This window comes from Cryptomeria japonica, chromosome 11 (genome assembly GCF_030272615.1).
Source record: "Cryptomeria japonica chromosome 11, Sugi_1.0, whole genome shotgun sequence".
Lineage (NCBI taxonomy): Eukaryota > Viridiplantae > Streptophyta > Pinopsida > Cupressales > Cupressaceae > Cryptomeria > Cryptomeria japonica.
This window is the reverse complement of record NC_081415.1, coordinates 565,523,792-565,544,541: the sequence shown is the minus strand read 5'-3', so window position 1 is coordinate 565,544,541 and position 20,750 is coordinate 565,523,792. Positions and strand designations below refer to the sequence as shown.

General features: G+C 35.8%; 1 protein-coding gene across 1 annotated transcript; it reads left to right on the top strand.

The window, feature by feature from the left end:
- The first annotated feature begins 8,962 nt into the window (after positions 1–8,962).
- On the top strand, positions 8,963–12,150 carry LOC131026663 (tubulin beta chain). The gene is made up of 3 exons (XM_057956595.2): positions 8,963–9,525; positions 10,433–10,702; positions 11,101–12,150. Exons 1-3 carry the CDS (start codon positions 9,123–9,125, stop codon positions 11,781–11,783), a joined length of 1,356 nt encoding a protein of 451 aa, XP_057812578.1. The 5' UTR covers positions 8,963–9,122; the 3' UTR covers positions 11,784–12,150.
- Positions 12,151–20,750: the final 8,600 nt, after the last annotated feature.

Here is a 20,750-nt window from a genome sequence, read left to right as displayed (position 1 = left end):
ATACAAATAATTATATGGAGGCCCTCGCCATTTTGTATGCTATGGAGATAGGTTGTGTTTTTGTTTGGAACATGATTATTTGTGAATCTGATTCACAAGTGGTGGTGATTTTGCTCAATGAGTAGCGATTTGATAATGTTAATTGGCTCTTGGACTAGGTTGTTAGACATATTTTATGGTTGTCTCATTCTTTGGAATCTGTTAGTTTTACTCAAATTCCTTGAGAGTGGAATGGAGTCATGGAATTCCTGGCCAAATGGGCTTTTGATCGAAGGGATGGTAGGAATATTGAGGATAAGAGACAATTAACTTTGGAATTGTTTCACATGTTGGAACAGGTTGTTGATGCAGATAGAATTGTTTTATGTGTTGTTCTTTGTAGGGCTTCTTGCCCTTATTGCTTTGTAATTTTATTTGTGCTGAATAATTTTTTACCCCTCTTTTAGTTAAAAAAATCTTAATATTAATATTTTGACATGTAAATATTGTCAAATTTAAGCTAAAAGGTAACCATTTTCAGATTGCACCATTACACTCCACCCCTTGCTATCATTGTAGAATGTATCTCCACATTAATAATATTAATTTAAAATAAAAACCTATAATTTTTTTTATATTAAATATAGAGAGAGAAACTACAAAATGCTTATAGTGCTGAAAGTTCCATGTAGATAGGCAACTAAACTATCCTGCCAACTACCCTAAGTTTTTAAGCGAATATGTCTTCTATACAAGTTTGCAGAACTATGCCTGCCATACAAAAAGATACATCATGTACACCAAAAAAAAAGTCAAAATGTTAATCATTGAATGAGGCCATCTACAAAGCCCAAAAAAATAGCATAAAAATAGAGCAACAAATCATAGCCTGAGCCTATACATCCATCCAGACTGTCCACCCCAACGACCCCTCCATCCAAACAATCTTCCTGCCATCTCTCAACTGAGTCAGTTGTGCAACCTGTTACTGCACCACATCCCTATGCCCTTGGATTTCATCCATGAGAGCATCCAAGGCAGTAACAAATGGAGTCCTCTCCTGCTGGTCCTTCCCCATGTGTACCATGTGAAAGCTCATATATGAATTACCCGGGTGTGTCCGTCCTAAGGGAATCTTTCAAAATTCATTTTCTCTAGGCGCATCACAATAGTAACCTGCATCATAATGAAAGAATATGTGTCTATGAAAAGACTCAGTAAGAACCCTAGCTCTGCCTTGAAACTTGTCCTCATTCCTTATTTTCCAAATGTACCAAAGAATATCACAAGAAAGAATGAACCAAAAAATCTTACTATCCTTCTTAATACCATGAATATGACCACAAATAATATTCAAAACATCAACAGTAATAGGGATTAAGAAGCCAAACATGAGCTAGATTTCTCTGGCAATAACACAATCAAAGAAGATGTGTCTAGCAGTTTCTGCCACTTCGCACACACTGCAAATAACATCATCATGCTACTCATTCCTAATAGGTAACCTAATGAGAATAAGGAGCCACTTAAAATACTTTTTCCTGGGAGCCACAAGATTGGTCCACATCTATCTGTGTAAGTTATGCCATTGTGAAGTAGTAAAGTTAGAGTGCCACAAGGAATTGATATGAAGCAAAATAGAGTCATTGTAAAACATATCATTATAAACAAATTTAACTTTCACATTAGAGAGAAGAGTACCGTCAGACCAAGTAAATGTAAGGAACCTATCCTCACACACATTACATTTGTTAGAGAGCTCATCCCAAGATATGAGAGAATCATTAATGATAATATCTTTAAAACAATTGATACCTTTGCTAGCCCACTTTTTGGCAAAGCAACCCTGAGTGAGAGCAAGGGGCTTGGGGTTATGGTGAAGATTCCACCAGATGGACCTTTCTCCACTAATGAGATCATTACTACTGGCCTACTATTAGAGATCCTGCACCTAACAACTTCCCATGCTCTCCAAATGGATTTGAACACAAGGGAGCCTGAAACAAAGACTGGGAAGCCACCAGCTACCATATCACAAAATGGGAGGGATTTTTAGGCCTTGGACCCTTTAGGGGTTCCCAACATGATATTATTGTTGATAAGAACCTTCCAAGGCTCATTGCCTTCTAGAGCATGAAAAATCCACTTATCCACCAATGCAATACCTTGTACTTTGAACTCCTTCAACCCAAGCCCGCACGCTTTCTTCTCCATACAACACCAATCCCACATGATAGCACACACCTTCATGTTCCCTTTCCCATCCAACCAAAGGAACCTCCTAATATTCTTCTGAATTTCATTTACCTGGTAATTGCCGAGCATCCATATTAATGCATAGTAATTGATGTAAGAGGCCAAAATATTCTGACAAACCTGTAGCCTGCCTGCTAGAGAAAGATAGTGCTTGTCCCATTTATTCAATTTCCACTCAATTTTAACTCTAAACCACATCCACATCTCCTACAGGCATGGGGGAACACATAATGGGATACCTAGGTACCTCACCAGTTTGTTGGGACCTCCCCATTGATAGAAAAATTGATTGAGCCAATTGGGTGGCTCATCCTTCCACCCCAATAGGGTATACTTAGAATGGGATATTCTGGCCCCAAAGGCCTCTCCGTAGAGCTTGATCTTAAACAACATGAAATCCATTTTATTCTTGGACAGTTCAAGGAAAAGGGCAATATCATCTATGAACTGAATGTTGATCAGGTTTGATTTGTTAGGGAGGGAAATCCTTCTGATTTTGGGAGACAAGTTATTCTCTCTTAATAAATTTTATAGAGCATCTGAAGCAATAAAAATAAGGCAAGAGCTAGAGGGAAACCTTGTCTAATGGACCTGCCAAGTTGGAAGGGATGAGTCATAGAGACATTGATCTCAATCTGAGGAGAGGCATCCTTGAGAACCTGAATAAACTGGCAAAATTCCTTGGGGAATCCAAATGCTTCCAACATCATCAATATGAAACCCCACTCCACTCTGTCATACACTTTCTCAAAGTAAAAAAGGAACATAGAAACATCCTGTTTAGATATCCTAGCCCATTCTATAGCTTCCCAACTAGTAATAAGATTCTCAAGGATATATCTGTCTTTGATGAAATCGGTATGTGTGGAGCAGATGAACTTAGGGAGCACATATTCAAGTCTAAGGGCTAGAATCTAAGCCAAAATATTGTAGGAGACATTCAAGAGTGTCATAGGGTGCTAATTCTTTATCAGAGATCTATCCCCCTCTTTAGGGAACAGTTTAATGATGGCTTTGTTAATGTCAGGGCCAAGAGATCCTTTTTCGACAACTTCACCATAGATGCACAACAGGTCCTCACAAATCTAGTCGATATTGGCCTTGTAAAATTTAATGGGAAGCCCATCAAGGCCTGGGGCTTTTCCATCTCTAAGGGTCCTGATGGACTTCTTAATTTCTTCCACCGTGAAGGGCCTCTTGAGAGCTAAACTGTCCTTTATAGTAATCTTTTCCAGGATGAGCATCCTGCATTTTTTCCTTGCCTCATAAGAGGAGGGCAAGTCTTCAGATGATAACAACTTATGATAGAATAGACATAACTCCTCCTTAATTTCATCCAATTGGGAAACCTCCTTACTATCTATCCATAGTTTATCCACCCTCTCTCTACACTATTTCTACCTAAGCAAATTGAAGAAGAATTTAGTGCCTTTATCACCAAGTTGCAGCCATTGTGCCCTGGATCTGATCATATCCCCCCATACCTTATCTTGTTGATGTCTCCTCAATCTGTCTCTAGCCTGCACCACTAAATGGGATATGTTCATGTTACTAGGTTCCTTCTAAACCAACCCCTCAGCAGGGACCAGTTGGTCTGAGAGGATTCTCTCCATGAATCTGTGGTCCTTGGCTCTCTTCTTGCCAATGGTTTTGAGAAGACACTGTCTGCTATTGACATTTTTACTCCATCTTTTGATGTGGGACTGCGAGTCTTTATTCCATCTATTAATATGTCTTATGATAAATATGCCAGCAAGAACATCTTGATCTTCCATCATTTTGGTGTTAATCATAATTTTTTTGCTACTACCAATCTGGGGAGGGGTGAAATCTCTCAAACCAATGTGGGCAATGATAGGATGGTGATCAAAGAGTGAAACTAGCCATACCACCACTGAGTTGCCCAAGTTATCCGAGGTGAAGGAAAATAAATCCTTGTTAGCATAAAATTTGTCAAGTCTGCAATAGATCCTATTGTGTCCTCTTTGACAGTTGCACCATGTGAACCAGATCCCTTTATGAACATGCCTAAGCCCTTCAAGAGGGTCAAAGAGCCTCTTAATGCTCTTCATCCTCTCCTAGTGTAGCCTTTCACCACCTTTCCACTCTAAGTCAGCCCCACTTATCTTATCAACCCGATTTTCTATCATATTGAAATCCCCTCCCAGGACCCAAGGGATGTCAAGAAGGGTGCACATCCAATTCCACAACTCCGACCTATCTCTGTAATCATTAGGAGCATATATAGAGCATACTCCAAAAACAAAATTTTCAACCTTAAAAGAAGCCCATGCAGCTCTATTGCATGGAGAGTGACCAGAGCTATGAAGGGAATCTTTCCATTTTTCATTTATTAAGAGAACAGTCCCTCCTTTTCCTTTGTCATGCTTGGTATAGACCTTGATAGCATCTCTCTAGATAAAGTCCAGATTCACTTCAAGGGTAAAATTGATTGCTTTAACTTCTTGTACCAATACCATGTCTGCATCCCTATGAATATTGAGGAATCTCATGATTATGTGCTTTCTGTTAGGGGATTCAATTCCTCGGATATTCCAAGATAAAATCTTCGTCAATACAGTGGGGTCTAGAATGTCTCTTTGGCAGTTCTAAAACTACTGAAGCACTTGGGAAGCTCAGTTTTCCCATCAATATTTTTGGGAAGGGGAGACACTTTATTCTTAGATCCTCTAGGTCATCCCCTCTTTCTCCTGGGTCAGGGAGTGAGCTCATCACCATCCATCTCCTCCAGCTTACCTCCTTCAGTCTCACCATCATACAAGGAATCCTCTCCCTAGTCAAATTCCCCACTTACCACCGAGAAGTTGGAGGTCAGCTCAACCTCTGTTTCAGACTCCCTCACTAGAACACTATCATGATCATCTAAAATGCCAAGGCTGGAGAGGGTAGGGACGTTATAAGGGTTGACATTACCAACAGAGGGGTCAACAGTAATGATCTCAAAGAAGGCAGAATCTGCATCAACATCCTTATTCTTCATTAGGGAGGTTAGGACTGCATCATCAAGGGGGTGGGAGGGGGGGACTCCCTCCTCCCCACGAGGATCCATAGTCTTATTTGGCTCATCTGAGTCTGCCATAGGCAGTGACGATTCAGAGAGGATGTCAAATCTGTTAAAGACCTTAACAAACTTCGGGTCACCGAGGGGGGGACTAGAGGTCCCAACCCTACCCAACTCATTGGTGTTATGATCAATACCCTCAAATTCCCGCACCATAGACTTAACTAAAGGGGTTTTTGAATTCTTACCAAAAAATTTAATCTCAAGCAGAGCGTCGAGCGCATCATCAACCATGGGAGTTACAACAAGTTTCTACACAGAAGGGGAGGAATTGGCAATGCCCAATTTATGAGTCACGACATTCCTTAGCTTTTCAAGAGCCAATTGCTGCACATTTTTCTTCTTGTTCTCCTTAGCTTTAGGCATGAAAAATTAAAACCCATCATTTCAAGGCTTTTCCATTTGGGCAATGGCAATAGAGACCGTAGAGTGCGATGGAGGGTCTGCATTAAATGAACCAAATCCCGCATTGCAATCAAGCACGAGGGGCTCTTTGGGAGGATCAACAATAGCCTTATTAATCATCTCCCTCAAGGTATCCAATTTGTCTATGAGGAAGGGAGGGTCTTCAGGGTTAGAATCAACGGGGATAGGATCCTTCTTGTGATCTTCTAAAACCAATTTATCTTCCTTGGGGAATTTTGAGGTCCCTCTCCTTGAAGCCAATATAGGACAATTCCTCCTGATGTGTCCTTCCCTCCGACAAAGGAAGCGGACATTGATCCATCCGAGGGTTTCAACAAGGCAGGAAATAGGCTCCTCACCAATTATAATAACGATGAATCTGGGAATATCGCGGCCAGGGTTGATTGAAACAAGAACTCTGGCATCTAAATGGGGTATGAGACTAGGAGAGCTATCCATCTGAATCACTCTCCTAATGGGTTCGACAATTTGGGGGATGAATTTCCACAACAACGGTGGGAGGTTTTTGATCTGCAACCACCTAGGGCACAATAGGGCCAAAATTTCTTCGTTAACCGTATCGTGCGAACAATTTAGGGCACAAAATGTGCATTTTCCAACAGTCCAAAATTGCTTATTAATAATTTATGCTTGAGATTTATGATCTTTAAAGAAAACAATAAACAATAAAGAGACCTTTCTGTATCATTCGGTAGAAAGAAATTGAAACCCTAATCTTTTAATCCAAATATTTTTAAACCAATCATCAAAAAATGTCCTCACGGGACATTTATCAACATCCATGACGACAAAGAAAATGGCAATATCACTAAGTCTATTGTTTTCCAGCTCAATGGCTTTAGCCATTACTTCATTAGGAACAACAAACAAGGTATGCAAGAGGGGGCTAGGGCTCTTACCTCTCTGTCTGCCTCCACCATCGCTCTCAGAACTAATGCCACTTACCAGATCAAACTTAGCCTCTTCAGGAATGGAGAAATACGGATCAACAACGACATCCTTGAAGGACTTGCCATAAAATCCCCCAGCCTCTCCCCACAAGGCTTTTGGCCATGCAGAATTAATTGTCGGCCCTTCAGATTCGTCCCCCATTGGGGCTCATTCACGATTGCACACGCAGCCTAGGAGAAAAGAAAAAACCACACAAAACCAAAATAAATGTGAAAAGACAAGAGGAGAGAAGAGAGTGTGAGTCTCACCAATGTGGAGGAGGCCTTACCACCTCCTCCACACACAGGGGTCGACCCCTCACCAAACTCGAAGAGCCGAGGGCCACATCAGAAGTTGTAGAGCCAAAACAATTTCCTCGTTTAGGAAAATTCTAAAACCTATAATTACGTCAAAGGTGTATTTTACTCACATATGGATGCAAAAACGTCCATCAATAAAAACTAGAAGCACTTAATTTGATGTGTTTGTGACACTTAAATGCATGAAAAAAAATGAAAAAAATATCAATTCATTATTATTTTATCTTTACTTCCACCTCTTAACTCCCACTCACTTTGAGTTTAAACTGATAAATCAATTAAGTCTATCTTTATCATGCAATCAATTAGCTTCATAATTATTTTCTAACTTACTTCACCCATATTCCTTAAAGGTAGGTATGCTAGTTTTTTAAAGTGCTCTAAACAACACTTAAGACATTTTCACCACTAATGCTAAGTAGAAACATATATTGATCCTAATAATCAACTAAATAATAATATAAGCTTTCCACAATCCACAATACTTCTTCTTGTTGTTTCTTGATTAACTTGTGTAAGTGTTTTTGTATCAACATTTCTAATCACACTCTTGATCCATCATCTTAGACAACTCAAATAATAGAAAAATCTTAGAACATGATCCAAAACATTAATGCAAAACTCATATACACTTGAATTCACCTATAAGAATCAAATAAATACTTAATTCTCCCTTTTCCCAAAAAACATATACAATTGAATTCACCCTTTATTGTCCCTTTTTCCTACAAGACCCAAGGACTATAACGTTTCACTTGTCAAGATAATTCTAATTCCTAAAGCTGGATGATAAGATGTGAGGTAAATAGCTTTGATAGACCCTCAAAATTTATACAATTGAAAAGACAATGAATTGATAAGCGTTCCTTAGTAGAAATATATATTGATCCTAATAATCAACTAAATAATTATATTAGCTTTCTACAATCCATAATACTTCTTGTTTCTCGATTTAGTTGTGTATGTGTTTTTGCATCAACATTTTTTATCACACTCTTGATCCATCATTAAGATGTTAGACAAATCAAAGAATAAAAAAATCTTAAAATGTGATCTAAAACATTAATGCAAAACACATATACACTTGAATTCACCAATAAGAATCAAATAAATACTTTATTCTCCCTTTTCCAAAAACACATATACAATTGAATTCACCCTTTATTCTCCCTTTTCACTTGTCAAGATAATTCCAATTCCTAAAGCTAGATGATAAAACGTAAAGCGAATAATTTTGATGGGCCCTCAAAATGTACGCAAGTGATCTAAAACATATACACTCAAATTCACCAATAAAAATTAAACAAATATTTTATTCTTCCTTTTTAAAAAACACATATACAATTGAATTTGCTCTTTATTCTCCTTTTCCAAACAAAATAATTCTAATTCCTAAAGCTGAATGATAAGATATAAAGTGAATAACTTTTATAGGTCCTGAAAATGTACACAATGAAAAGACATTGAATGCTAAGCCTTCCTCTTATCCCTATACATTACTTCCATAAGTAGTCATGGCAATTCACTATTGACAAATGTCCCCACCACAACACAGAGCAAAAGTTAGGGGCAATAGCTAATCATCACCTTCCCCTTCCCCTTCCCCATTCTTTACTGTAGTTACAACTTCTCACTCTCACCTCACAATTGACTGGTGACCGCCATTAGAGACTATCAGGAAGCAGACAAGATGGGCCCTAATGGAGCATCACACAATGCCCTTCACCTACTCAATCCATGACAGTCCATGACAGGCCACGCAAATCAGATAAATAAAATTAGAGAAATTAAAAACCTAAATGCCAAGTAAGATCTGACAAACCAGGCATACCCACATGACGCTTACGTGTGCTGACTCATGCGCCAACCCTAATCGGACCCACCAATTCTGACCGGCCGTCTGGTGCAAGCGAGGCCCAAGAACCGGCCCGGCCTGGCCTGATTCAAAACGGTCCCGCCGTTTTGCCACCCGGGTAACCGAAACGGAAAGCCAATATTAAAACCCAACAGCCCTTCCTCTTGCCAAATGCGATTAGAGTAGACGGACAGAAGCATCTGAAAGAGGGCAGAAAAAGAAGCAGTAGCAGCATTAAGGCGTTCGTTCTTTTCTGAACTTTTGGGTATTGAAAATGAGGGAAATTTTGCATGTTCAAGGTGGGCAATGTGGAAACCAGATCGGCGCCAAGTTCTGGGAAGTGATATGTGATGAGCATGGTATTGATCCGACTGGGCGATACAGGGGAAATGAGAGTGACAGTAATCTTCAGTTGGAGAGGATAAATGTGTACTATAATGAGGCCAGTTGTGGGCGCTTTGTTCCCCGGGCTGTGCTCATGGATTTGGAGCCCGGAACCATGGATAGTGTACGTTCTGGACCATATGGGCAGATCTTTAGGCCTGATAACTTCGTATTTGGGCAATCTGGGGCTGGAAATAACTGGGCTAAGGGACATTATACTGAGGGCGCTGAGCTTATTGATTCGGTTCTGGATGTTGTCAGAAAGGAGGCTGAGAATTGTGATTGTTTGCAAGGTATGTATGTCCATTGGTCTTTTGAGTAATTCGAAATGTATTACTGTGGAAACTTTTTTGGCCTTGAAATTTGATTTCTTGCAAGTCTGCATATGGATTGTTTACACTGTGCGACGTTGGTTCAGAGGTTTTTGCAAGTAGGGTAGGGAGTTAAGTGGGCTTGTGTATGGGGCCTGTTTGAGCAAAAGTGGGGTTTATTGTATTGGCATTTGTTGTTTTTTAAAATTGGTATAACTTTTTTCCTGTTTTTTTGAAGATATGGGTACTTAGGAGAAATGGGTTATTCAAAGAGTTCCAAGTGTTGGTAAATGCTTGCAGTTCGTTGTGGAAAATCATATCTTAAATGACGCAGAGTTAAAAATTTATATGGTTTAGAAAATGAATTGGATAATTGGGCTTGGAAGACACTGGAAATGTTCTAGCGTTTTACAGATGGGGCAGTAGAATAAGTGGACCGGGTTATGGTAAAAAATGGTGGTTAAGTACACTTGTATAAGGCTAAGTTACTTGCCAGGAAATTTAATGGGTGATGATTTGCTTGACTGTGGTTGGAGTACTCCTGTGTCACAGGGAACCCAAGTAAAGTGCAAGTCTGTGACTATTGATGCTATAGGATGGCAATTTTCAATAATGTTAGTTTTGATTTCACTGCTTCACTTGTTCGAACATCACCTGTTGACTGCTATGAGAAACGAGCCATTGAAATAACTACTCAAAACTGGATTAAAATTGTAAGAAGTTATGAGAAATGATGTGTAAAATGGGGGATTGTACCTTTTTTATCAGTACTTTTGCTTGCAATTGACATTATTTGCAATCTCTGAGATTCTGGGATCAGAGAAATACCGTACACACTATATTTTGGGGTATCTGTAGTTTTGCCTTACAATAGTTGTTTTCTGTGCAGGGTTTCAAGTGTGCCACTCATTAGGAGGAGGTACGGGATCTGGAATGGGCACCCTGCTGATTTCGAAGATCCGGGAGGAATACCCAGATAGAATGATGTTGACATTTTCTGTGTTTCCCTCGCCCAAGGTTTCTGATACAGTTGTGGAGCCCTATAATGCTACGTTATCAGTCCATCAATTGGTGGAGAATGCAGATGAGTGCATGGTTTTGGACAATGAGGCGCTGTATGATATCTGCTTCAGGACACTCAAGCTGACTACACCCAGTTGTAAGTATACCGTGTTCTTAATGTGCACTGTATTGGAAGCTGGTTTATAGTTAAGGCTTCTCATTAGTAACGTCCTTTCTAGATTCGTTTTCAAACGTGTGATTGTGGTATTGTTCTTTAAACATTACACTGAAACTCTGTTAGATCTAAATACTGTAATGGCAATTAAAGTCGACTTGCGGTCAAGGTTATTTTGTTGCCTGGTTAGAGGTGGGCATAGCTGTAGGTCCATCTCTTCACTAAAAGATAATTTCATTTGAATTGCAGATGACTGTATTCATGCAATCCAATAATGTTCAAAACATTTACCCCCCTCAGAGCACCAATTTTAACTATATTTATGATGTGTTTTGTTGTGAGATGGGTCTAAGTTTTGTTTTGATTTGCATTTGGAACAGTTGGTGATTTGAACCACTTGATATCTGCAACCATGAGTGGAGTTACATGCTGTTTGAGGTTCCCTGGTCAGCTCAACTCAGATCTCCGGAAGCTTGCTGTTAACCTTATTCCTTTTCCACGTCTACACTTCTTCATGGTGGGGTTTGCTCCCCTAACCTCCCGCGGCTCCCAGCAGTACATAGCCTTGACAGTCCCGGAGCTCACACAGCAGATGTGGGATGCAAAAAACATGATGTGTGCTGCTGATCCACGACATGGCAGGTACCTTACGGCCTCTGCCATGTTCAGAGGAAAGATGAGCACCAAGGAAGTAGATGAACAGATGATCAATGTGCAGAACAAGAACTCTTCATACTTTGTGGAGTGGATCCCCAACAATGTGAAGTCCAGTGTGTGTGATATCCCTCCTACAGGACTGAAAATGGCTTCCACCTTTGTTGGGAACTCCACTTCCATTCAGGAGATGTTCAGGAGGGTCAGTGAGCAGTTCACTGCAATGTTCAGGAGAAAGGCTTTCTTGCATTGGTACACTGGTGAGGGCATGGATGAGATGGAGTTTACTGAGGCAGAGAGCAACATGAATGATCTGGTTTCTGAGTATCAACAGTACCAAGATGCAACTGCGGATGAGGATGCTTATGAAGAAGAGGAAGAGGAGGGGGTTGCACATGAAAATATGTGATAGCTTTCTGTGCTTCTGCACTGCCTGCTCTCTGCATTAGCTGTCAAAAAGTCTCTCTATGTGGTTTCTCTATCCTATCTAATTTTCATATTTGTTGGTAAAGTAAGAAATTGGTCCAGTGCATAGTATAAGAGGGACGGTTAGCTGAACTGTAGAAATAAGCTCCAGTGTCCTATGTTTGCTTCACAAGAGCAATATTTGTGGCCATGGCTACTGCTACTGTCAGGAGTATGAGATTGAAGATGGGGTATTTCCTGATTATAAATGTTGCTACCGTATTTTGTTAAATATCTGCAAGGTTTGTTCTAGAATCTGTAATTCTTTAATGTTGATGGCAAGCTAAATAATATATATATTTTTTGTAACATGTTTGATTGTGTGCTTTGTAGCAATGCAAATGACATGCAATTCTGTAGCTCAGTCAGATTTAAGTAAAGAAGCCATACAAAAAGTAGTCTTTTTTTAGCTTTAATGTCAAAACTTATGGTTAAAAAACAGAATTTAGCCCTCCTCTGAGGACCTGTTTTTAAACTTATTAGTCTAAGCCTGGTCGAGTTGGATGGTTTTGATCCTTACTGCCGATTTAGTAAGAAAATTTTCTTAAAAGATCTGGGTTGTGGTTTTGCCCTTTTTGGTTGGAGGATCTCTCCAGCCTGCCTTGAAGCTGTCAATAGCTTGCAGATAAAGACAACCATCGTCAATATCATTTTTGGACTTGTAGAGGATGACGTGACTCTCTCAAAAATAACATGCAATGATGTGACTGTGGGTTTGGCAGATTTCATCATTCCTTTAAGCCTAAACTTAACAATCTATGGGTAGTACTTTGGGAAAAATGGATTTTTTATTTGAAAAGATCCTATCAGATATGACTTTTAATTTTAATTACTAAAATGTATTATTTAGAATTTTAATGAGATTAATTTTTTTTAAGGGGAAATAAATAAAGTTTAATAGAAGGCGGTTATTCTCCATATAAAATAGCATTTGATTAAAAACACAAAATTTTCATATCATCAAATTGTGGGATAAAACCATCATACCTTTAAGCCTAAATTTAACATCTCTAGGTAGTTCTCAAAACAAGGGTCTTTTTAATCTTTTTATTTGAAAAGATCCTATCAGATTGTGTCATTTTGTATTGAGAATAGCCAGTCTTAGTTTAATATGGGATAATTAAATAAATGGAGGTAATTAAAGTATAAATTAATTTAATTAGTCCTTTGAAATTAATTTGATAAATGATAATATAATGGAAATGAATGAATTTGTTGTTATGTTAGACTTCATCTATTTTAAAATTGTAGATAGGGGATAGAACCCATCTAATAGCCTTCTAATAGTTGTTATAGGTACTTGTTGATTTAATGATCAATATTTTTTATGTGACATTATATTAAATGATGTGACTTTGAAACTTTAGTTATAAGTAGGGGGCTTTTAAGTAAGTCAATTGTAAAAAAATTAAGAGTGATTTGAAATTTCCACAAGATTTTGAGGAGCATGAAGTTAGGTAACTCAACGCACAAAAATGGTTGGAAATGTTAATTTTTAGATATACAATGCATCAATTGAAGTGCTACTAGTATCTTTTAGGAATAATTGATTAAATAAAACTTGAATGTGTATATAGCTAAAATGGATGCAATTCATTGTCTTTAAATATAGGCATTAATAAATCATGTCAACTATATATGAAGTTTGCTCATGGTGGTAAAAGAATGGGTGGGAGTTTATCCAAACTTGAGATTGATGAGGACAAAAAAGTGATGATATCTAGGTAGATAATAAATGTTTGGATATGGATAGTAATAGTAGGCATAATATACGTTGATATATGTTGTGTGTAGATGTGGACAAGATCATACCTGTAGGAGAACGTGTAAATGAAGATGAGTAACAATATGAGAGAATAAGCTCATCTTCACATAAGAGTTATTTGTTGATATTAACTATGTTAAAGTCATTACATCAAAGTGGCCCAAAGTTAGATGAGAATTAGCATGGATATGCAAATTATGTGTAGATATGGAAAAGATGAAACTAGTCTATCTTTACATGAGCAACATTTTTCAATATAGAATATGAAGTCATTCCATCAAAATAGGTCCAAAACTAAATGAGGATTGATTTCACCATCAAAAATCCCTTTTTACATAAATACAAGGTAAATAAATAGCATAAGTATTCAAATCCATTTTACATTGAAACTGTCAATGACGTATAAATGAAGTGAATTAAATATTTTGGAAAATAAAAAATGATTCTTAGATGAAAATGTTGTAATAGATGAAAATAACAATTAACTAATGATTCAATGAAGTTCAGATGAATGTTTTAGAATTAGTGTTCATGGTTTCTTTATTGATATGGGACACTTATGTGATTGTCAAATCCATCCCATGAGTGTAGATTTTACCTCTATCTCACATATTTGATTTAGAATTATAAATTTGATCTTCTACAATTTTCAAAATGTTATTTTTCGTTTGACTTGATGTCCTTCATCTATCCTCACACAAATATTGGTTTTTGGTGTTTATTGGCTTGTACTTAGGAGAGATAGTTGTTGTCCTTATACCAAACCATATTAGGATAATGATTTAACAACTAGATAAAAGATTAATGACAACATATAAAATGCCTTAAAGACATGTAGGTTCCTTGATCATGTATGCACATAACCAATGATAGATTTAAAAATTTGGTTACAAATAGAGGTGAAGTCAACCCCATATTTGATTTTAAATTTTCAAAAGTTAAGGGATCATATTTGCAAGTATTGAAGTGATCTAAATCATTTATGTGATTATAGATCTAACTTGGAACAAGAAAGTGTTGAGTTGAAAGTCATAATGTATTCTTGGAATAAATGCAATTATGAATTAGGTAAGACTTGCATCATATACTCACACTTAGTGAAAATGTATGGTCATATGTTTTTCATTAAATAATAATTTACAAAACTAAAGTTATTCACAAATTGGTTTGAGCAATATGGGACTGCCTCATACTCCTTGCAAGAGGCACCTAACTGCGCTACAAACAAGGCATACATACCTTACCCCTAGTGGGATTTGAACTTGTTTCCTCTCTTCCAAGAACACAAGTTCTCCACCACTAGACCAACTCAAGTTGTACTATATATGATTGACAATTATATTAAGTATAAAAATTATATAATTATATGTATATGCATAATAACAATGATTCCCCATAAAACATCTTCCAATGTTATAATTAAACATCATCTTTTGTAATGTAAATAAAAAATTATAATTGACAGTTGATTTTTTTCAAATGCATTAAAAATAAATTAAATATAAAATAACTTATATTAAGAAGATAAATTTTCAAAAATTACACGAAAATTTAATAAAATCTATTAAAAATTTGAAAAATAAATATAATTTAATATTATATATAATGTATTCATAAATTAACTTCAAAATAATTAATAAAATTCTTGGCCTTGGCCTCTTACCGATCAAAAAAAAAAAAAATGTATTCATAAATTAATTAGAATTATTATTTTCTTAATTTTATATAACAAGAGAATTATGTTGAATGTAATGTAAGTTTAAAACTTTACATTTGTAATTGCATAATGAGAGACTTGTATAATGACATTTTGGTGGATTATATGAGCTTTCTTGTGAAAAATGGGAGGATGTTGATTGTTTGAAGGATCTTTCTACTATTTAAGTGTTTTCTTGGTAACAATGTATTGTTAATTTGTTATCTCTTTTTTTGGTTGTTTTATATTGATTTGATTGATGTTGGTTCTTGTAGTTTTTTTTAGATATTTTAGAATTTTTCTATTTACTTTTTATCTGATATATAAAGATTTAGACCCTTCCAAAAAATTTCTTTGATCCATAATATAAAAATAAATAAAATTACATTCATATAACCCCACACACTTTATTAAGAAACTCAACCTCATTATTATACTAATCAAATGTCCTAATATGATGTAGGTAAGCTTTTTGATTGCTTGCATTATGGACAAATATTACTAATTAAATGTGATTGCTTATACTATCCTTATTTGTTTGTTCATTTGATCCATGTTTTCAAAATTTGTCTTATTTTAAAAAAATTTAAGAGAAATTTATTATATGTACATACGAAAAATAATATGTATAATTTTGTTGTACTATCATTATTTTTGGTATTTATTTAAGTTAGAAAATCATTCATATAAAACATTGAATTATTTAAAAATAACAAAAAAGAGTAACAATAAATAAAAATGATCACCTTTAGAGACAATATTTGATATGACTAGCCTTGATGTAGATATTTATTTATTGTTTATTGAAGTTAGGAAATGATATATTTAAAACATGAAATTACTTAGAAAAGGTTCAACACAATAAAATGATCATTATACAACAAACAATAAAGTCCATCATATATAGAGACAATATTTAATATGTGTAGTCTTGTAGTATTATCATTGATTTATTATATCTATTTAATATTGTACTATTATCAATATTTAATATGTGCATAGATAAGGGGTTGACCCCGTAGTGCAACAGTTGTTGCAACTCTGTGTTGATACAGAGATCTTCGGTTCAAATACTCAGACCATTCAATATGCTCGTTGTGTTTGTGTTTCGATGGCCCGTGCAGGTCAAACACGAGAGATGCGTTGGTCCTTGCTCATTCCTCATGCGGTGGTTCATTCATGGTCTTCCTTGCCACGAACTGGTGCTCATGCTAGTGTTGCGATGTTCTTGCGACCCGTGATACCCCACTAGGTCTGAGATTGATGATGCCCCACCAGGTGACAAGAGTGATAAGGCGTGATTGAATGGAGAGATAAGGAGTGCTACCAGAGTGATAAGGAGCTTGATTGGAGAGAGAACGTGTGCATGGAGCGATAAGATTTATCAGAGTGAAAATGTGAGATTTCAAAGAATTTATATGGAGGTGTTAATGCCTCATCATACCAAGATAATGTAATTGGGGATGGAGTCCCCTAATGTGACCCCACTGGTTCATAGCTCCAATCAAAAGCAATTACCGATAATAAAAAAAAATATGTGCATAGATAAAAATATTAAATTATTTTTAAATTTTAACACAATAAGATTGCATTTGACAAAAAAAAGCTCATTAATGAATAAAAATCATCATATTTAAAAACAAGATTTGATATATTTACTCTTATTGTATCATTGAAGTTAGAAAAAATTCTATCTCAAATATTAAATTGTTTGGAAAAAAATAACAATAAGATTGTTCATTTGACAATTTTTTCACATAAATCAATAACAATTTAAATAAATAAATTACAAAAGATTTCAGGGTTGTTAAATATTTAAAAATATTATTGACATGAATCTAAACATTAGCAATAAAAAATAAAGCATCTTATTGCTCATTTTAGGGTCAATATCCAAACAATGAATAATAATTTCACACTTTTATCTACACTAAACAATCTAAACACTATTAAGTCCTCTTTCTTCAAGTTTTAAAAAATGATTCTTATGATAAATGAGTCATGGATTGAATAAGTTGTGTGTGTGTGTGAACATTATCATTTCTATAAATACAATAGTACACATATTCACACAAAAAAATGTCTCTATGGAATTGTACTTCCAAGAGTATATACGAGATGAGGATCAAAAATACATATAAAAATCAGTCATTCAATACCAAAAGGGGAGGAGGAGAGTCTCGGTCATTCAATGTCTTAAACATCAAACGGGTTCAAAGCATCCATGAAAAGGTCCCAACCCTCATCATCTTCATCATTATGAATCAAAGAAATAGCCAAAGCCAACCAAAGAAACTTGTTGGAATCAAACTAGCTAGAAGCTCCACCAGAGGGCCACCTAGGAGTTCCACCCATGAAAGATAGAGAGTCAAAACATCATCAAACAAACCAAACAAACCACAACGCATCTCAGAATCCACAACCTCCTTAAATAGCTGAAGGAGAAGTCATTGTTGTTGCCATTGATATTTGTTGATTATTTACATACATACATAATCAAAACAAAAAATATTAATTATAAAGTAGCAAACAAATTATAGAGAGAACAAAGACATTACATTACAACAATTGAACAAAACTTAGCAAAAACTAGACCAAACACTCTAACAAACAAAACTAATCAGATTCTAATTTTCATCATGAACTGAAACAGACGTTATTAAAAGCATTCTTTCATTCAACACAATCGGATTCAATCCAGAGAGCTTGGAAAGCATTCCAAAGAGTTTGGAGAGCATGTACAGAATCCTATACAGTAAGCCTAACGGAAAATTTGAGCCTCATCCCGTAGAATAGGCCTAACGGGAAACTTTAGCCAAATAAAATAAAATCAGATTCTTATCTGTCACATCTTACAGTTGTGAAAGATTGTGTAACACGCTGGCCATTAACATTAATGACAACGTGGGTTCACGTGGCATTGTCATGCCAGGCTGGATTCTGTTCGTCTGATAAAACTTCAGACACACACTTACGGAAATAATATTGTCTTTTGGAGCTCGCACATCAATAAATTTGTAAGATCTCAGTTTTAATGGAAAGCGCCAAACGCGGGCTAACTTATCCCGTATTAATTTTTTTCTATGCATATCCATGTCTCTCTCCATTTTCCACGTTCTTCGCAAATTCCCCTATGATGGGACACTAGCTTCGATGTAGAGAAAATGCATGAATAATATCACATGGGCATTAAATTTATCCCTCGGAGCTAAGTTCAAATTTAATGCATGCTCTTTTTATTTTAATAAATTGAATATATTTTTTAATTGAAATAATAAATCAAGTACCTAGTTGGATGAGAAAAATATAGGTCAATACAAAACAAATGTCTTCTAATTACAAAGGGCGAGTGATTGACATTATAAGGCAAAACCATGACAAAACCATGACAAAGTACTTTAGAAAAGTTCGTATGAGAGTTGTTCTAAAACTGATTTTACAAGAGAGAAACATGAAAAATACTTTGCAAAAGTCCTTATGGCAACTATTTTGAAGTTGATATTCACTTGATCTTGAAGTTGCTAAAGTAGAGCCATGATTGAAGCATTTCTCTTGGACAAATTTGGAAGTTTTGACTACAAAAAAAGCAACCGAGAAAACCATGCCAGAGTAAACTATTAAGATACAGGTTTCCTGAAAATAATTGTTTGAAAACACAACAATACATCTGGTCTTCCAGATATGTCTTAAAACAACTTGTCTAATAGAATCAACAATAATATCATTATGCAAACCAAGGTAATTCCACTTACGATGAAAAACAATAGAAAGTTTTTGAAGATAGAATTACATTGTTCCTTAACAAAGCACAAATCCCAAAATATATGCTTCATTATTTCTCTTGGACAAATTTGGAAGTTCTAACTACAAAAAAAGCAACCTAGAAAACTATGCCAGAGTAAACTATTAAGATATCGGTTTCCTGAAAATAATTGTTTGAAAATACAACAATACATCTGTTCTTCTAGATTTGTCTTAAAACAACTTGTCTAATAGAATCAACAATAATATCATTATGCAAACCAAGGTAATTCCACTTACGATGAAAAACAATAGACAATTTTTGAAGATAGAATTCCATTGTTTCTTAACAAAGCACAAATCCCAAAATATATGATTCATATGCCAAAATATATGCTTCATATTTTCAATAATGGTTGACTTTTTTAAAAATATTGAATGAAACTAAATGTTGTTTATAAAGAGCATAGCTTTTGTCTATAATAGTATGTTAGGTCTTCATGTGATTATTATATGCACCTTTAAACATGTTTATTAATTAATTGAAAAGTGGAATGCAACCAAGAGCTTTTTTATTTTTAATTAATAAACATGTCAAAGGTGCATCCTGGGAGTTGCATAAACATTGTTTTTTATATTAATAAGCAACAAAACTAGGGTGTTGACCCTGTAAACTAACAACCCACAGGTAGCTTTAACAAGCCATTAAATGCATATTAACAACACATTAACAATCTAGACTATAATATCAAAAGCAACCAAGAGTAATAAAACTATCAATATAAAATTCTTTAGAGTATATAAAACTAAGATGATTAAAGCACCAAAAAACAACATAAAAGCGGCTATGCAAATAGGCCACCCCAATCCTTAGTGAGGAATTTAAAAAACTCCTTATATTTTCCTTCATCTCCAGTCTCCTTCTTGGTCATCTTCTTCTACAACAAGCATAAGGTAGTGGCAAACCTATGCATCACCTTTGAGCTAAACCTGGAGAGGTGCACCGTCTTCTTTTCAAGGTCAATAACTTTTGCCTTTAGGCTACCAAGGTCAGCAACAGTGGCATCACATGTAATGCAGGGATGAGTCTCCCCTACCAAGTGAGTTCCATCAGTTGGTAGGGCATCTTTAGAGAGGTGGGTGTCCTTCGTCTAGTCCATAGGCACTAACTTAGTGCTATCTGAGTGGCCAATGTTTGTCTTCTCTAAGTTGTTCTCCTCCTCGGAATCCTCAAACTCCTCTATCTAAGTGTCTTTGAGGATTCTTATCCTAAGTTGTAATGTTTGTCTTTTCCTTTTTCAGTAGACTTTCCCAATAGCCTATTGGACCTCCTAGGGTTGGAGTCACCCATGCTCTTCTCTTCCTCCCTACTAGCTCGGGTCATCTCATTATCACTATCAATTTCCTCAATTTGGGGATGGGCCTGGTTTTTCTTAGAGAGAAATTAATTACATAGACATTGTTAGTCTAGAAAACCAAAAAAAATTAATTACATTTACTGCTTGATGGATCAACCTGCCACATGATCAATATGTTTTAATTTATGTGATTAATTCTTAAAATGTATTAGCTTGAAACTACATATGTTATTTGAGATCTACATTTTATTAGTACATAAGTCAATTAATTATATTGCATGGGCAATGATACTTCTAACTGAAGTGGTTATAATGATATTTTTTATTTTCTAATCAATCACGCACGATATG

Excerpts from the sequence above, each read along its gene's own strand:
- LOC131026663 (XM_057956595.2), top strand. The coding sequence starts at position 9,123 with ATGAGGGAAATTTTGCATGTTCAAGGTGGGCAATGTGGAAACCAGATC. Across the intron at positions 9,526-10,432 it reads GAATTGTGATTGTTTGCAAG|GGTTTCAAGTGTGCCACTCA; the intron begins GTATGTATGTCC and ends TTTTCTGTGCAG. Across the intron at positions 10,703-11,100 it reads CAAGCTGACTACACCCAGTT|TTGGTGATTTGAACCACTTG; the intron begins GTAAGTATACCG and ends CATTTGGAACAG.